This window comes from Hyposmocoma kahamanoa, unplaced genomic scaffold, assembly GCF_003589595.1.
Source record: "Hyposmocoma kahamanoa isolate Upper Pololo Valley unplaced genomic scaffold, ASM358959v1 192, whole genome shotgun sequence".
NCBI lineage: Eukaryota > Metazoa > Arthropoda > Insecta > Lepidoptera > Cosmopterigidae > Hyposmocoma > Hyposmocoma kahamanoa.
Genome location: NW_020653719.1, coordinates 2,406,075 through 2,425,852, shown reverse-complemented (window position 1 = coordinate 2,425,852; position 19,778 = coordinate 2,406,075). Strand labels below are relative to the sequence as shown.

At 35.3% G+C, this 19,778-nt stretch overlaps 1 protein-coding gene and 1 non-coding gene across 2 annotated transcripts in view; one reads left to right on the top strand and one right to left on the bottom strand.

Moving 5' to 3' along the window:
• LOC113226539 (zinc transporter ZIP1-like) overlaps positions 1–17,923 on the bottom strand; it is a 45,750-nt gene extending 27,827 nt beyond the window's left edge. The window contains exon 1 of the mRNA XM_026459193.1: positions 17,527–17,923. Within this exon, the coding sequence (XP_026314978.1) occupies positions 17,527–17,803 (277 nt within the window). The 5' untranslated portion in view covers positions 17,804–17,923. The remainder of the gene's footprint in view (positions 1–17,526) is intronic.
• On the top strand, positions 1,246–1,318 carry Trnav-cac. Its single transcript has one exon. It is a non-coding gene; the product is annotated as a tRNA-Val (tRNA).
• Positions 17,924–19,778: the final 1,855 nt, after the last annotated feature.

Sequence of the window (19,778 nt, the reverse complement as noted above, 5' to 3'; positions counted from 1 at the left end):
GTAATCGGGGTTCTTTATTCTTATAATTCCATTTGTGTGGTACATAAAAGCTAAATATATTATCACTAATTACAGGTTTCTTACCACGATATGAGTTCAACCCGTGACTACGGAGCGAGTGACCATTCCGGGAAAATTAAAAAAAACTTGTGCCGTAGTAAGAAATCTGTAGTTAGTGATAATCATGTAGTGATTAACCACGAAACTCTTAGAATCTAAATATATAATATTATGATTTAGCGAAAAAATCTTTCGACGTGACGCGGAGTATTATGCAATAAATATGTATAGTTAAATTTGTTATTCACATTATTAGTGATCTGCATAATAAAAAAAATAAAACAATGCAAAATAAACAAAGGATTTTTTTTACCTCTTAAAATTATATTATCTGAGAGTTGAAATTTTAAGTTTTTTCATAACAAAACCTGGAGTCTAGATCCAGCAAGTATTTATAGCTTTGTCAATGTATCTATATCTTGTATTGTTCTCTTAATATTCTTCTTGCAAGTTCATGTACATATAAGAAAGATATTGTTCAATTGACTTTCTAGTTACGTAGTCTCTTGAACAGCAGTTCATTTTCTATTCCTTACTCGTAACGTCTCGAGCAACACGAATAGCAGGAAAATTTTAACATAAGTTCACCATTACTATATTGTAAAATGTAAATACCAACGCTAAGTGAAAAACATTTGCGTGTACTTAGGTACACATACATATCAATAAAAATTCGTGAGTGAACTATTAATTCTTTAGTTGTTTTAATTTAAATTTTAACGGACTTCAAAAAAGGAGGAGGCTCTTAATTCGACTGTATGTTTATTTTGTTACGTTGCGCGATAACTCCGGCCTTTGTGAACCGATTTTGAAGATTCTTTTTTTGTTGGAAAGGGGGTACCTCGGTTGTGATCCCATAAATTATTCCACCCTCAAAAGGTGGTAAACTAGGGGATGAATGACTTTTGAGGTCGGTTTTTTTAGTACTCTGTACTGAGATTATAATTACAGTAGTTAACTGTTGAGCATGATAATAATACATTACAACGAAATAAGTTAGATATGCAATCGTCACCTTCCGTAAATTTCGAACAGCCCCGAAGTTTGGACATTAAAAAAACGCAGTCGTCATAATAAGCGTGAGTGAAATATCATTTACCCGCATAAATTGTAAGTCAATGCCGCATAACTAAATTAAATGACAGCCCTAACTAATAGAACCACTATTTCAGTGGAGACTATTAAGTTTCCGTAGTGTAGCGGTTATCACGTGTGCTTCACACGCACAAGGTCCCCGGTTCGATCCCGGGCGGAAACAGTCACATTCCGTTTTTGTATTTTATTTTCCTGCGACATATTTTCATTTGTAAGAGACTTTACATAGGACGGTATCTGATAGATCAGAATTTTGTTTGAGAGGTTAGTTTCTCTAATTTCTTGACCTTCTTACGAACTTAAGCCGCTTTATCACTTAACGTCTGTCGTGAAATGGAAAATATTTTATTGTTTAACATTGTCACGTTTTAGATGTTGTCTAATGATACCTCACCATGTTTTTACGTAATTAAAACAATAGAAAGCCTATTTGACCTCACCGCCCGCTAGAAAGTTTCTTTATAGAGATCTGTTAGAGGTTGAGAAATTTTATTTCATGGACATGGGCATTGGGTTGCAAGGTACGGCGTTGGCGTACGGGAGCGTGTTTTCTAATAGATATTGTCAAGTGTAATGTGCCGTGATTATTAAATAGTTTGACTTTTTACGGCATAGATCTGACGGTCAACTTTTCGTTTTCGGTAAGATGGATAACGCGATTTTACGAGATATTATATACTTCACACACATACATATTATGACGTGATGTGAACACATTCTGTTTTTGAGGAGACGCTCTGACGGTACACTAACGAAATGGAAAATTTTTTTTTCTGAAATGCGATTTATGCTTTTGTATCGTGACTTTCATATCTTTAGTATAGAGGCGATTCATCGATATACTTGGGGCGCACTAAATGGTCAGAAATGAATTTATTGTTTCTCAAAATATTATTCTTGTTTTGGGATCGTAACTATAAAACCATGTTTTGTCACCTGTTACTATGTCCCACATCAAATTTGACACCCCGTCGTTGAATCTGGCAAGCATGGCATTGCACCAAATGTCGCGATCCGTTTTTTGAGCCTCAGTCAAATTGTGTGGGATCCACCCAGAGCACAGCTTTTTCACACCTAAATCTTTGTGTAGTATTGATTGTATTTGACTCATGCCTATGCCTAAAGATGCCCGAATCTCATAGTATGTCACATGCCTGTCTGTTTTGATCTTACGGCGCACAGCATCCATGTTTTTGTTGTTCACAGCAGTGGACGGGCGACCATCACGAAATTCGTCACTGAGATTCACACGACCGCGTTTGAATTCTGCAAACCAGCTATAAATAGTCGTCTTGCATGTTGCTTCATCGCCAAAAGTTTGAAGCCGAGAGAAGCTCCGCTGAGCTGTTAAATTACACTTAAAGTCGTAGAAAATCATACTACGAAAATTTTCACGAGTTAAATCCATGGCGATGTAGAAAACGAATTTCTAAAATGACGCCACAATGTAAAAACAAGTGACAGTCAGATGAAAGAAACTGTATTCTACAGCCAAAGAGTTCCATTTTCAAATGTTGTAATTACTTTTTAAGTATTGTTTATGTAAGTAGCCAGTTCCGGAAATTTATAGTGCGCCCTATGTGTATTGATGTGAATGGTGACTTTGATTAAAAGAAAACATTAAAGAAACTTAATGTTGGAAATTTAAATTACTAAGATAAAGATCGAACACAAAGAAAACTTCATTCCATCCGGCTGGATTCGAACCACCACCTTCTCCATATCGTAGCTGACGTTTGAGTATTTTGTTTTCCGCATGAGTTGTATATCTATCATTACGTCGTCTTACTTTCTCAGACTCGCATTTTAAAGCACAAAGTTACTGAAATGCAAAAATTGAATTGTATGTATAAATTTTGCAGCCTGATTTCACATCACATTTCTTCATATTCACCCACTAGCTTTTACCTATTCTTAAAGTAATGCATCCAAATAACACCCTGATTAGAAATTTAAAATAATTAGAAAGTTTGCCATCTCCTGAATAATCACTCTGTATCGCATCGATTAGTCATAAATCATAATCATGCCTGATTATATATAGCATGATTTATAGATACATGCATGATTTATAGAGCTGTAATATGATATAGTATCAAAAGTTCAAGTTTTTCTATGACAATAATTCAGAATGTCGGTGTCTGTTGTATGTTCTTAAACAGTCCAACTATACGACTATTACATTCGTTCAACACTTAAATGCTATGCGTATGCGCAAATTTCATACGTATTTATTAGCAAGTTGACTACGTTTTGACGTTCTCCTGAGTAGTTACCTCTCATTTATATGCGCCAAAGTGAAGTGTTAATGACGATATAAGAAACAAAAAGACTAAGTATATATATAATAACCGCATATTTTGAAATATATGTATGACAGTGTATCGTAGCTGAGAAGAAAGAAAGAAGATCCCCACTTTTTTATTTACATTAGGGCCGTGGCACAGCTTCTCCAGTCATTAGTACAAGACTAAAAGTATTATATTAATGAACAATGTGCGGTAATTCCCACGCCCCTTGTTGCGTTTCCTCGTCACGGATGCGCCCGCGCTGGTGAGTAATGTATCGCATTAGCATCGACGTAACAGACCATATTCGAAGTTAATTCATGCACTGCAATAATAAATACGGTCTCAAAGTAGGGAATTCCCTGTACTATGAGTACCAGAGGAAAAAAAAAACCACTGCACAGACAGAACACACAGATCAGAGAAAAAGTTACAATAATATACATTATTTAATTTAGATTTTCTTTTGTAACCAATATTAATTGAGATGTGTTTCATTAGCAGTAATAATATAATAATAATAATAACGCACACACAGCCCTGTACTAGGGAAAACCCGTATCGCGGGTGCCAAGGCCACACGCACAAATTACACCCAAACTTTCGAGATAAATAAATGTAGGCCATACAAGTATTTCGCTTAGTAGTCGAACTTTGGACCTCTGCGTGGCAGACCAGCACGGTGACCGTTTGGTACTAAAGGCAGTTACAAATTGATTTTGTTGCAAGTTGAACTCGGGATCCCTGGCACTCACGCTTCTACCTTTAAGCATACGTAAGAAAAATGGGCGTAAGGCAAAAGAATACGTTTACATAAACAATTACCAAATAAAGCGAAATAAAAGCATAGTACATAAATACTTAATGCTCACATTACTGCTTGGCGGCAGAAATAGGTACGGTGGCCTTCCATGGAAGAACTCTTTCACAAGGAGTTACGCTTTTAAGTAAATTTGATTAAAAATTGGTCCTTAATGGATTACTAACTGGTGCCAAAATTGCAATGCATCTGGGCATTAGGTTGTCGAGTAGAGGAATTAATTTATAAGGCAGCTTGGCCAAAGGTGAGCCAAAGGCGTGTAGCTTACGATCAGGCGCACGACTTGTTCATCCCGTGACTTGATATTATATAAAATAAAAGTTTGTGAAACTATGGTTTACATGATGAAAATATTTTTCTTATAGACAACAGGACAATTGTACAATTAAATTCATAAAATCTTGGTCGAAGCATTATCTATGTAATATGAAAACTACGTACATGTGGACGTTGAGTTTATCACGCCATTATGATTCATTGTAAATATTCTTTCATTCGCGTGAGGTCGTTGGCTGACTAACCTAAAAATTATAGATTTGGTACGCACATTGATGTTGCAGTCGATGAATTTAAATTTTTTTCATACATTTAAAACCATAACCAAAGATCTGCAAAAAGCACATAGAAAAATTCGTGAGGTCCGCTGGTTCGTTCCGTGGTTTAGTTGGTATAGCGTCTGGTACTGGAAGGAATTTTTTCTGAGTGTTCGATCTTTGTATTAACAATTATAACAAACTAGTGGAATAATTTCACAAAAAAATAATTGAATGTCAATTCAATAAAAATTTAAAAAACTAGAAGTAATTTCACTATAAATTTAATGTACAAATATATTTTTTTATAATATTAAGTGACGGGACGAATGGGTCACGTTCCTGGTGGTAAGCGGCACGTCTACAAGTACGTTGCAATGCCACACAGAGTTTTAAATCGCTAAGGGTCGTATTCCAGAACTCTACTCAATGATCAAGTCAGGATTTGAGCAGACTTGAGTATGATTTCAAGCACTGGAAATACGACCCTAAGGGCAAGGACTTGAGCATGATTTTCAGTGCTCACAGCAATACTCAAGTCCTGACTTGATTAAGTAGAATTCTGGAATACGACCCTAAGACCCGAGGGGCGCTGCTAATGCATCCGTTACTGTGAGACATAAAATTAACAAGTCCCATGAACCTATAGTTTCACAACAGAGCGTTTGCGCACTACATTCGATTCGTATCAGGGAGTCTACTCTCGATCTCCGTCCTACATCCGTCCGAAACAATTACTGCCAAATAAGGAATACTTGACCAAATGAAAAGACGCGTGATGCGAATGGAGCTTCATACTTGATACTTGTCTTTTAATTTTGTCGAATATTACTTGTTTGACAGTAATTGTTTCGGACGGATGTCGGACGGAGATCAAGAGTAGACGCCCAGTTCCGAATCCAAGAAATGACGGTCCGATATGTCACAGGTGTCCGAAGAGTCATTTTATCTCTAGGTGCCATATTCGTATTTTCTCGGATTCGAAACGGATTTAGAGCGTTTGCGTAGTAGGTACAGTCAGTTCCGAATTCGAGAAATAACGATCCGCAATGTCACACGGATCATTTTATCTCTACACAAGTGTACAAGAGATGTTCGTATTCTCGGGTTCGAAACGGACTTAGTGTACTGTACAAACCACATTCGAAGTAGACCCTCGGTTTCTAGATTTGCAATACGAATCGGATGCAAACGCGCTCTTCAAAACCAGAACGCAGTAATGTCATAAAATAAAAGTAATTAATTCATGCAAATAAAAAGAAACCGATACGAGTTTGATGGAGGAATATGTAACTATATTTTGTCACTTACATTCACTTGTAGAAATACATGCTATACTTCAGAGCGACATTCTCTTTTTATGACTTCATTTCTGAGTTTAAGTTACACACCTACCTAAACAGGTATATTCATTCATATTTATAATACTTATTCATTTCACGTAATGAACTACACATTGTTTATTAAAACAATGTCTAGTTCGTACTATGTAACAAATAAACGTATAATTGCCAGTAAATATAACTACATTCATAGGTAGTTGTACATATAAATCTATATATTTATGACTGGGCAAAGTTTTCATTCAAGTTACTGTAGTCATCTATTATACATTTTAAGTGAAATGGGTAATTTTGCGAGATTGTGTAAATACTACTACAGCTACGTAAATACCCTGCCACAAAAGCAAAGTTTCAACGGTATTACTACTCTTTTGTAGATACATACTTGTTGCTCAATTAAACATAAACCTATACCGTCAAACTATAAACAGGGGGTCTACCATAACCTTTATAAAAAACAATCTTATTTCAATGTAATTTTAAAATAAGCTTATTATAACATTACTCATATTCGTACCATGACAAACCTGTCAATCAAGTAATGTAATAGGGGTTAAAGTATGAAATTGCCGATTTGTACTGAAAATCTAAATTGTTTATTTTTTAAATTTTTAACAAATTTATTTAATCAAAATAGTTGCCATTATTATCTATACATTGCTGCCATCTAATGGGAAGGTTATTAACGCCTTTGCGATAGAACTCCGACGATCTAGACTGCACAAACTGTGTGAAAGCATTTTGTACTGCCTCCTGGGAAGAAAACTTCTTGTCACGTAGATAATTGTCCAAATCACGAAAAAAATGGTAGTCCGTTGGAGCAAGGTCTGGTGAATACGGAGGATGACGAATGGTTTCTAACTGCAGTTCCTGAAGGGTCAAAATGGTTTCTCGTGCTGTGTGAGGTCTCGCGTTGTCGTGGAGCAATAATGGTGAAGATCGATTCATGAGTCGGGGCTGTTTTACTGCTAGTTTTGTCAACATGGTTCGGAGTTCGGCACAATAGACATCTGCCGTTATTGCTTGACCAGATCGGAGAAAACTATAGTGAATAACACCATGCTGAGACCACCAAACAGTTACCATTACCTTTTTATTGGTAAGTTTTGCTTTAGGACACTGTTGTGGCATTTGACCTGGGGTCAGCCATTGCATTTTTCTTTTCTGGTTATCATGAAGAATCCACTTTTCATCACATGTTACAATTCGATCCAATATTCCTTCATTTCTGTACCGGTTCAACAAGGCAACACAAGTTTCAACACGCGTTTCTTTCTGCAGATCAGTCAAATCATGAGGCACCCATTTTTCGTATTTTTTTATTTTATTGATTTGACGCAAGTGACTCAATATTGTGGGTAAGGTAACGTTAAACCATGCCGCTAATTCCTGGGTAGTTTGACTAGGATCGGCTTCCACTATCTCTCTTAATTCATCGTTATTCACCTGTGTGGGCGGTCTTCCTCGTGACTCGTTCTTTAAGTCGAAATTTCCATCACGAAAGCGTTTAAACCAAAATCGCACGGTGCGTTCATTAGTAGACCCCTCTCCAAACGCAGCATTGATATTGCGGGCTGTTTCTGCCGCGTTAGTTCCGCGTCGGAACTCATATTCAAAAATCACTCGAATTTTCGCAGTATCCATCTTTCTTGTCTAAATTGAATAACAAAAACAATTGAAAGTCGATATTCAAATGTTTCAAATAAAAATAAAAAAAAATTACAGAAACCATTTGAAAAAAGTTTCATTCGAAAACCTCAAATCATGAAGATTCTATGAAAATTCAAGGAACCTATTGCAATAAAACGGCAATTTCATACTTTAACCCCTAATATTATTGCTAAAGTGATTGAAAGAATTAACGATTTGCCAATATTGTCTATTCCTTACTAATAATAGGAAAGAAATAACGCTATATGAACTATATGACGCCGTCTCTTTCTTTTTTTGATGTTCCGAATCGTCTTAACGTAGTATAATGTTTAAGTACTTAATGTTATTTACATTCAGGGAATATTAACTGTTAAAAAAACAAAAGTATGTAATGATAAAATCTATTAAAATTACGTTGTTTATAATTATTTTTCCGCATTTTCATGAAGAAAAATAAATAAAACAAGCTGGGTCTTGATAGTTGCGTTGTGAATTCGGAATTATAGTCTAGTGTCACCTGTTAGTGTCGCCAAGGAGGGTATAGTTGTCGCTATTATAATTTTACGAAATAAACACCGCGTATTTTTATTTAACGAAAATTATTTCCTACGTACTATTACATAAAAAAATAAACGAAATATTGAAGAGATTTATCTAAATAAATAAGTTCAACATAACTTAAAATAAGTACTTAGACAATAAATTCGAAAATAATATTGTTTCCATAGCGTCGGAATAACTTTTTTTTTGGGAATGCTAAATTTGACATGGTAAAAAGTTAAAGTCGCGTCATAGAACGAACTGAGTGAAAGAATAGTCACAAAGCTGCCAATAAAACATCATAGTTTTAACATTATAATAAGCTTACTTTAAGCGCGACATGGTACGAAAAGTCAGTGTAAGGTTAAAATAATATTGTTTTAAAAGGTTACTATTTGAGAATTTGTAACGTAGGCTAAGATTTATAAAACGAACTTTGACTTCGACTAAGCTAAGATAAGCAAGTTTTTCGTATTTACAAAACGAACTTTGCCTCAGTTTAAGTGACAATTCAATTTAAAATTGAGTTTACTTCGTAATTTCTTGCTAAAATATAAGCAAGGTCGTTTTAAAAATATGCAAAATTTGCTTAGTTACAATTTCAGTTTTGGCGAAGACAGACTGAGTTCGTTTTATAAGTCTTAGCCATAGTGTTATCATACGTGAAAACAAAATAAAAAAAATAGTATTAAAAAATCGAAAATTGCAAAGAAACGGCAATACTTCATACAAGGTACTTACTTATAATTGGTTTTAATGAAAAGAGAAGCATCCCTTCACAACGTTTTAACCATTAACATCACTGCGATATGGAAAAACGAGTTTCAGATTCATTTTCGGCATGTATATTTAAGCGAGTTGACTAAAGACATAAAACAATTATAACATTTTTATTTAAAAAATCGACTCAATAGTTTGGGGTTCTACATCTATTTGCCAAGGTTTTGAAATCGGTTAGCGAAAAGTGGATGAATCCCAATAACCAGTTTATTTATTACCAAATTTTTAAGCCTTAGATGTGGAATATTTATTTTCTTTACAACAAAAAAGAACCATCGAAATCCGTTCACAAATGTGGGAGTCATCGCGTGACATAAGCACAAAAAGACAGTCGAATTGAGAACCTCCTCCTTTTTTAAAGTCGGTTAACAAATTGGTAAACTTTCCACTCTATATTCAGCTGATTGTTAATCATGTATCGATATTTTTAAAGTAAAACAGTATTTATAAGTGTTCAGACGCGTCGCAAACTTCGATGAAAAACTGTGAAATATTAATGTGCCAGAATTTACCAGTAGGTATACCCACAGACCACATAAATACTGATATACCTATCTTGTACACGGATATTCCCATGCGCCATCAGATAGTACATGTAGAGGAATCGCCCGCTTAATTTCTACTTTTTCCTCATAGCAACTGCTAGGAATGCATCCTATTGAATGGAGGGAACATATTAACCGCAGTGTAAAGATACTCGTAAATGAATTCAATAATAGTAGTTAGGCTAGAGTAGACTGTCGAGAGGGCTTCGTTTTGAACCCTTACAACACTTTGTATTACGTAAAATTTTTAATGTGATTATTAAATAAATAAAAAGACTTATTTTTCCACAAAACATAAGTAACACAATACTTAAAAAATCGAACTGACTATGTCGCTTGCAATATCCGATATTTTAACTTAAATCTTTATAAAAAACTCTCTCAATATTTAAAATCTTTCCATTTATCACTTATTACGGGTATTCAGCCACACATGAAAAAGGGCATGTCACAAAATTGGTGCTTATAAAACACTGTGCTGTTCGAATTCGAAACTGTTGAACGTGGGGTTTCAGTGACTTTTCCTGTTACAAAATCATTATAGTAGCAGTAGAGCTTCTTGTGAACGATTTCGTCCTGGAAAGTGCCACTTTACCTATTTCAGTCGCCAAGTAGTAATGTGAGCATTACTGTATTTCGGCTTTGAAGGGTAACGGCTGTTTACAGTGCTAATTACGGGCACACGGGGCTTGCGTTATGTTATCGATAAAAAAGTCTTATCCAAAAATGAAACAATTTTTTCGTATCTATATCGAGTATATTTGTTTTTTCAAACAAACAAACGCTTCGGGCACTTTACAGGTCCTATGGTCACGGCTGACTGAGCATGAGCCGAAAAAAATTGTTTCATTTAATATTCAGAAAATTACCATACCATCCGAGACCCCCAAGGCTACCTTATTAGCTTAGCTTAGGCCCAACGTATTAGCTTAGTTTAATAAAAGGGAAAGTTGTCTGTTTGGCACCCTGTCACAGGGGATCTAATTATGTTAATTAAATTTTGTCCTAGCTTTAGTTTGTAAGATTTTATTGTATTTTTATACTAATAATTCACTACTCTTAACGAGTGTATACTTTGCGTTGGAACGCGTACGCGCTACTGTTGCACTTCATTGAATTAATAATCAGTTAGTTAATGACTGTTGTATCCACACCGCATGTCTGCACGTCCGGTCGCCCGACCATCCGGATCTGGTCGGATAAACACAAATTAAGTTTATGAAGAAGTTGTTTTATTTACTACTTTCGTTGTTATGTGTACAGAGTTTACTATTAGGAATTCTGTTTACATTGCAATTTAACAAAGTTAATATTTGCTTGGAAAATCCTATGCGATTTATTTTGTTAAAACGTAATATCCTATCTTCATTGTTTTCTTTTTGCTCTTGCTGTCTGAAAATGTTGCGTAACGATTTTGTAGGCAATAAATAAGTACTTTTACTTTCGTAAAAAACGTATTTCCGAATCAATATAAATAGAATTCACCTTCGCTGTATGATTCATTCACCTCAAACGCGGACAACGGATATCTAAAGTACATAAAAGTAGATGTAGGTGCTAATTTTAAATTTTTTGTCGATGAACTCTACGTACTTCATAATGTAGTCTGCCTGAGACTTTTTATCTTACAGAGTAAAAAGTGCCTTATGAGTGTTAGGATAAACACTATTTATTCATCTTCATAACAATCCGTTCAGCCATTTCGGCGATAGCAACAAAACTCCAACCATTGGTGCGATAAGTTAATCAATGTGAAAAGATAACTTTGAATTAAGAGTCTATAGAACCTCAAACGGCTTTGATTGATTCCACATAACAGCGAAAGTGTTGAATCAATGTGTTTGGAAAAAATATAAAGTACAATTGAGGATATGCACTGATACATATACGGTGTGACAATACGTTTCCTAATTTTCATGATAGAAAAAAAAACACATACAATAACACTTTATATTAAGTGAATGAAATAGAACACGTTTAGTATACGATACACGTTTTTCAAATGGCTTTAATTTCGTTTGTGTCTGTGCCGTTCGACCAGAGCAAAATGAACCGTATTAGTACGGGAAAATTTTTAAATCGAGCTTAGGTAGTATACACCCCTAGATATATGTCTGTGATAGACCCTTAATGGATTTTTGGAAAATGTACTCGACAGTTTTTTACAATGGTGCAAAGAGGCTGGAGGAACAAGTCGTGCGCCTAGTCGTAAGCGACACGCCTGTCTATGGGTTGCAGTGCCGCTCAGACCTTTAAAAACTTCCTTCGTAAAGATCTGAAGGGCACTGCCACTGTGCCCGTCAACCTGAGACGTTGAAAAGTCCCATGTGCCTGTAATTTCACCAGCACTCTTATCCTCCAAAAATGGAACGCAGTAATGCTAACATTGCTGGTAGGTGGCAGAAATAGGTAAGGTGGCCGTGAACGAACTCTGGGGAACAAGGAGCTGTATACTGTTACTGCTACTAAGTAATTTAGTGCTAGAAATATTATCATTATTAGGCACGTGTTCAAATACATGATAAGTAAATACGTTTCATAAATAAATGAGTCAATTTTGTAACACAATTTTGAACAGCTGTTTGTGTCGCATCGATATCCGACAATATCTAAAGCAAACAAAGACAGATGTGCGAGGCTGTGCCGAAGTCGGACACTGGCACACTCTCGTTCAGCCGGCCGGTGCACTTGCGCAACCGTTTGTTAGATAATGACTTTGTATAGAGACCACGCGGCCGCTCGCTCGCTCGCTTTAAATCGGAGCACCGAAATCGCACCTTGAAACTTAATGTTGTTGTATCTATAGACACAAAAGGGCAACAGTGCGAGGTTGTCCAAGGATGCCTGGCATCCATTTTAAGAAAGTATTTATAAAAGAATTGTTGTTCATAAAAGTTTGTATAGTAAAAAAATACGTAGGAGTCCGTTGGTATACGTTTCTCATATTTTAAATTATTTAAATGTTCAGAGCTTCAAATATGATAATAAGAAGTTTCGAATATTCTTGTATCTAGAACACTTTCATCTTGATTTTTCATCTCAAGTTTTGAATATTATCGAGGTCTTAGGTTATTGCGATTGCTGTACATTTAAAATGAAACTATTTTTGGAATTTTTATCGCGTACATTTTTTTTTCTACGTTCCTGACTTCTTATAGGTTCCACAGTCAGCCGTGACCATGGTACCTGTAAATAAACCTGTTAAGCTCTAACCTCAATGTTTGTTTGTGAAATATTTTGATTAATTAATACGTGTTTAGATGTTCTAAAGAACGTGTTCCTTACAATGCCGTGTATGAGCGGAGATCCGGAGTAACAAAACCCAACCTTGAAAAAGCATGCTACGCGTTCTAATGTTTATGTACGATACAAATCTCTATATTACACGCAAGATAACGTAGAAGGTACTATGTAAGTTACTGTGGACTATATAGAGTCCATTATATTGCAATTCATTTCAATGCTGGATTTCGTGACACCATCAGGCCCTGTAGCATGCCACCGCGATAAAACTGTTATATCCATATTTAGCTGTCAAATTTGGGTGATAAGACCGACATTTTAAAACTTTATCACAATAGTTAACATGACGAGCACCGGGACGTCACATTTTTTTGCGGCGCATGCACGCAACTAAACAAAAACCCGGCTTACTAAAAATTTTGTAGTTTCATCATTGTCGCGGCGATGATTAAACCATAAAGATATACGAAATTTCATACCGTTATCCTTGTACTTCAAAATGTATAACAATAGTTCATTACCAAATAAACAAAAGAGCGAACGACTTTAGTGCGGTATCTTACCTATAAAAAAATGGCATGTTGCTAGCTGTATCAACTGAAATAAATATAATATAGCATGCGATATACTGCCATGCTACGGCCGCTGGACTTTACATTTAAGCAGATTGATACACGACCTATACATAATATGTCTACTAAAGTTTTTGAAGGCTTGTGGAAAATTTATAGTCAAAATCATATTAGTAGAGCTGGCTTTAAGTGCATGAATATCTCTACTTTGAAATAAGTATATCATATCAATAGTTTTCTGGAATAACAGCCGATTTTAAAAATGCATGAAGACTGTCTCTCACGGACCGTGATTTTACAGATTTCCTCACATGGCCGACGACCACCAACAGCCAAACAACGGAACGAAATCTGGCTCATTTTATATTAATAATTTAACCAATACAGAAGGACAATTCTTTGCAACTCATCACCAATTTTTCGCTACAAATTGATCTCCGCGTTATCATAAACGAGTCTATTCTCATGCTGCATGGGTTCATGCGAAGTGATCGGTAAAATCATGGACCATGGAAAGCCGCCTTAATATGTAAAGAAGTTGATTAATAACTTTTTATAATAAAAGAATCCACCTTAAAAGTGAGCGAAATTATTTGCCAAGTTTTATTAAATTCGGTTAACGGAAGGTGGGTAAGTCCAATAAACTGGTTTCATCCCCCAATTTGCTACCCTTAGAGGTAGAATATTTTCTTCAAGTTTGAATGATATCACTATTGAGGGAAAGGGGATACCCCTTTCCAACAAAAAAATAAATTCATCGAAATCGGTTCACAAATGTCGGAGTAATGGCGTAACATGCACAAAAAAAATTTTGTCGAATTGCGAACCTCCACTTTTTTTTGAAGTCGGTTAAAATTAAGGCGTCTCTAGCGCACAAAGGCGACGAATCGTGCACCGGCCAATTTCATTAACCGATTAGATTAACCAATCGGAAACTCAGTGTCTTATTCACAATAAAATTTAGCGCGTGCTAAATACGCTAGTATAATATAAAGTCCATAATCTCACTATAGAGTACTAAAAAAACCGACCTAGAAATTTCGTGGAGTTTTATCTATTTGCCAAGTTTTCTTGAAATCGGTTACCGGAAAGTGCGCGAAACCGAATTCATCCGCTAGTTTGCCACCCTTAGAGGTGGAATATTTTCTTCAAATTTAAATGGGACCAATACTGCGGTACCCTCTTTTCAACAAAAAAAAAAAATCATCAAATGCGGTTCACAAATGCCGCCGGAGTTATCGCGTAACATATAATTGTAAGTCAATGGTAACATATATTAAAACAAAACACAGTCGATTTTTTTTTCTTACAAAGCACAAACGGCACAAGTTGACAGCAGACCCCGCACTAAGCTTCGTTACAGAATGAAATTAAATTTGAAACGTTATTAAGTTATAAAACATTATTAATTTGTAAAACTTTATTAATTATTTAATAAAATATTAGATTATTTGAAACATTATTAAAATCTCTAGAACTTCTTCCTTTTTTGCCCATAAATATATTCGCGTAAACCAGCTAAATATGGCTTAGGAGAATAAACTTAGGTATTTATATATTACATATAACGATTGGGCGATAATAACTTGGCTAATACCGCCTGATAATTCATAAATGATTATCCACTTATAATATTATAATATATACTATGTATAAATATATTATCGGTGTATTAGCATTTGACAAAATACCTATAACGAATTCTCAAAGCTTAATTGCTTTATCTTAAGTATAATCATTTAAGGCACAGAAGAGTAGATATCGGCCAATAGACTGGTTAACTTGTTTGTGTATATGCCCTATTTTTAACCGGCTTCAAAAAAGGAGAATTCAGAATAATCTCAGTACAGAGTACTAAAAAACCGACCTCAAAAGTCATTCATCCCCTAGTTTGCCACGCTTAGAGGTGGAATATTTTTTTCCTTAACAATTTGAAATTCACACTATTTACCAAGTTTTATTGACGTTTACGGAAAGTGGGTGAAATCCAATAAACCAGATTTATCCCCTAATTGCCACCCATGGAGGTGGATTATTTTCTTCAAGTTTGTATGGGACTAAGGTACCCTTTCCAACGACTGTCTGAGTAACTGTGTAAACACACATTAAAAAAAATACAGTCGCATTGAGAACCTCTTCCTTTTTTGAAGTCGGTAACAATTTTCAAATTTTCACACAATACACTTAAGAGTCGATACTGAATTGATTCTACTGCACGGGTCGAGTGGCAGGGACGCTGGCTTTATTTCACAATTTATTTATTTACAATCGAAATTAAAGCCACTTGAAAAATGTATATCGTATAATAGACGTGTTCAATTTAGCTCAGTTATATAAAAATTAAATTAAAAAAATACATATAACAAAAAAAAAATTATAAATATATGTGATGTACCTATTGAATATAGCGGTTTTCTTGTAAAACTTCGAGGTAAGTTTGTGTTTTTTTTGTATCGTGAAAATCTTTAGGAATCGTATTTCACATCGTACAGTGATCAGTGATCTTCAATTTTACTATATACTTTTGTGAATGGTGGATTCAACACTTTCACTGTTGTGCGGAATCTATCAAAGCCATTTGACATTGTATAAAAATCATCACATTTTATGTAATTGAATCTTTTAGGCTGTGGAACAAGCGAGAATGTAATGTTGTCACCCAAAATAATAATTAGCACCAACGTAATTAATAGATTCGATGTTGAGTACACGATTACACGAGCTACGAAATTAAGTTATCCCAGAACAGCCAAACTGGGACCGATTTAGAAAAGCTCGTTTCTCCTACCGGGACTTGAACCCGGGATCTCCTTATCTAGCGCCCATAGTGCTAACCATTCTGCCATCAAAGTCTTCATATATACATATATAGAAGGACTGTGAAGGACAAACCCTTTACTTTTAGAATACAGGCACTTTTTAATTTGAAGCAATGTGACAAACATTTCAATGTAACTAAATAGAAAGTAATACTCTTACGTGTAGAGATTTTTAATACATAGTGTATTAAAGGCGGTACATAAGGAATTACGAACGAGTCTATTAGAAATTTCTGTACCGCCCGTGTTACATATTGTTTTCCATAACATTTGCGAGGAAATTAATACAAAGATAAATGCAGGAAAAATAATCGCTTCACAACCAACGATATCTATTTACAACACAACATTTACGGATTTTGCAACTGGCGGGTTTGTGTTTTTTTCTGTCTATTCTATCTATATAAAATAAATAAACAACAATAGTTATGGTATCACTGTAACCTTAATTTTCAGCTATTTTCCCGGAAATTACAGTATCATTATCAGTAACAATGAATTATGTCTAATGACTTTAGTAAATAAAATATTAACCGGTCAATTTACGATGTAATATCAGTTTTATAAAGTTTATTGAATGTATCTATCGATCTATCTACTAAATTGTATGACCGTTTCAGTAACAACTGGTTGTCATTGATTCGTTGATTCGTTTCACACAAAAAAAGTGAAATGCACATTCCTTGGTATGTATGTTACTTTATATACCGACAAGTTTTCGTCGATTTTTATATAATTTAATAAATATAAAGTACACTTGAGTTCAGGAATCTTTAACAGCAAAAGCAAGTGTGTAGTTAACACTAATTACAAGACAGAAATTCTATCTCCGGAACCTTAACCAAGTAGAGTCGAAGGTGAACATGCCAATTTATGTATGTACATTACTACACGAACTAGTTTATTCTAAGGAATATAAATTGGTGCCGTGTAAAAACAAAAATTGTCAATTTCTGTGACTACTGCTCGTTTGCTAACAATATAAATAACGTTGTCACCCACCAATTAAGCAATGTTTACTGTAACGAATAGAGCAAAAAATAATGTTTGTTTTCGCAATATAAATTCCGTAATGTAAATAGTTGGAATAGTTTTGTGATCGAGTAATACGTGCATTTAATAGTAATTTTATTTCAAGCATTATTTTAGTTATTAATTAGACTATTGAAGGTTTGTTAATAAAGGTAGTAAATTTACCAAGAACACTACAAAAAGAAGTAATAAAAAAGACTCACATTCCAAGGACTCCACATTCTTAGTGACTTCGGGTATCAGATGCATGAAGGTGACAGAGAGCAGGACACCTCCTCCGAAGGATAGTAAGGTTATTATCACTTTATTTTTGGTCTTGAGATCGGTCGCATCATCAGGTTGTACCCATTTAAATTTCTTCGCGAGCAGCATGGGGATTATGCCGCAAATCAAAGAGGAGACGAAAAGGACCGCCATGGCCACTCCTTTCGCGACAAGAACTTCGCTCGTGTCATGCTCGTGCCTTAGAATGACGTCCATTTTTTTAAGTTATTTGTATAAAGTTTGTAACTGAAATGGCACAGCGCAAGGGCGCGTGGGTTTTTATACCGGCCGCGGTATCAAGTGCGCGTGCGTTGACGAAGAGCGACACGGGGATTATGATCGCGTCGCTGCCCCAGTCCGTTTCACTCCCGCGCAGCCTGCACGCTCTCCAAAGCCTTAAAGTACGTTCGCTTAATTGATGCGCAATAAATGATTATATCAGTTATTTAAACAAATGGATGTAACAGAGATATGACGTACAGAACGTCATTATGTCCATTTTATATTCTATGTAGGTCATGATATGTTTGTCATTCCAAAATAATATTATGTCAGGCGTGTTTTTAAAGTAAGTGCCATTTTCAAATTCGGCCACTGCAGCGCAGTGAGGTGTGAAAGCAATTGAAAGTCAATGTCAGATCTGTGAAGTGTATGGACAAAACTTTATAAGCGATGGAATGATCGTTGAAACGGACAACTTGATCACCCTCCATATTGTTCAGATCTAACGTACAGTGACAATCACGTGGTCATGCCACGATGACGATGATGGTGTCAAAACGGTCGTGTTGCGGTGGTGGTCAAATCGGGTCGCAGACGTCTATGATGACGGGTTTCAAAAGCTGGTTGTACGGACAACGGCACATCAGACTACACATTTTTGTTCGAAAATCGCCTCCAGTGCAACGGAACAAGATACGTCAATGTGTAGCTTGATGTGCTGGCGTGTGTACAATACGATAAGTGCCTTAGTATTGACGGAAATTATGTGCCGGTTCATGTATAATATTAAAATTGTTACGAATAGTTGACCTATCTTTTTGTATTTCAAAACGGCACTTATTTAAAAAACACGCCTCGTAAATTAAACCATTCAACCTAATCTAAATCATGTATTTTAATTATTGATATTGGGTTGTTCAATATAAAACCATTAGTTTTTATCTACTTCGAAATAATAATAACAAATAATAAATTTTGATTGCCAAATATTTAGTCCATAAAAAAACCGACCTCCAAAGTGCGTGGAATTACATCTATTTGCCAAGTTTTATTGAAATCGGTTACCGGATTGGACGCGAAACAGGATTCATCCCCTAAATTCACAACATTTTATTCAAATTTAAATGAGACCACTGCTGAGGTACCCTCTTTTCAACAAAAAAGAATCACCAAAATTGGATCACAAAAACCTGATTTTTAACTGACTTCAAAAAAGGAGGACATCGATTCGACTGTATGTTTTTTTGTATTTATATTACGTTGTGGCGGATTTGTCTTAAGTCCCGGTAGGCCCGGATCTAGGGCCGCCAGATTTTAGAGGCGGCCAATCGTGAAAAAACGGCTTTAAATGTTTTATATAAATCTGAAACCTACGAAAATATTAAAAACTAGCAGCTGTTATAGTTAACTAAATTTCTGAATCGATTTCGATAAAAGTTGGCAATATAGTGAATTCATTATGTAGTTTACCAATATATGTTGAGTGCTGAGAAAGGGGCGGCTGGTACTGACTACATGTCCTGGAGCCTAGGGCGGCCAAGACTGCAAATCCGCCACTGTATGTAGGTTATGTGTTCTTGTATGTTTTAAAGCCCCGCACTAGGAAATTATATCCAAACTCACTAGAGAAATAATTGTAACCCTTATAAATATTTCTCCTACCCCGGGAATCGTATCCGGGGACCTCTGCGTGGCAGTCCAGTGTGGCAACCGTTCGGCCTCGGAGGCAGTTACAGTTAAGTGATAAAATAATTTCCTTTTCATTTCAAATTTGCAATATTTAGACGTTACTTACAAATAAACTTTTACCAGTAAATATATACGGATAAATCGTACAATAGTATAATCGTAAAAAAGCCACACGTGATCGTACGTCAAAATTACTTTTAACACACGCAAAAATCTTAAAAATACATAAATAATTATGAATAAATGCATGCTATATATGTATGTATAAATGTAATAAATA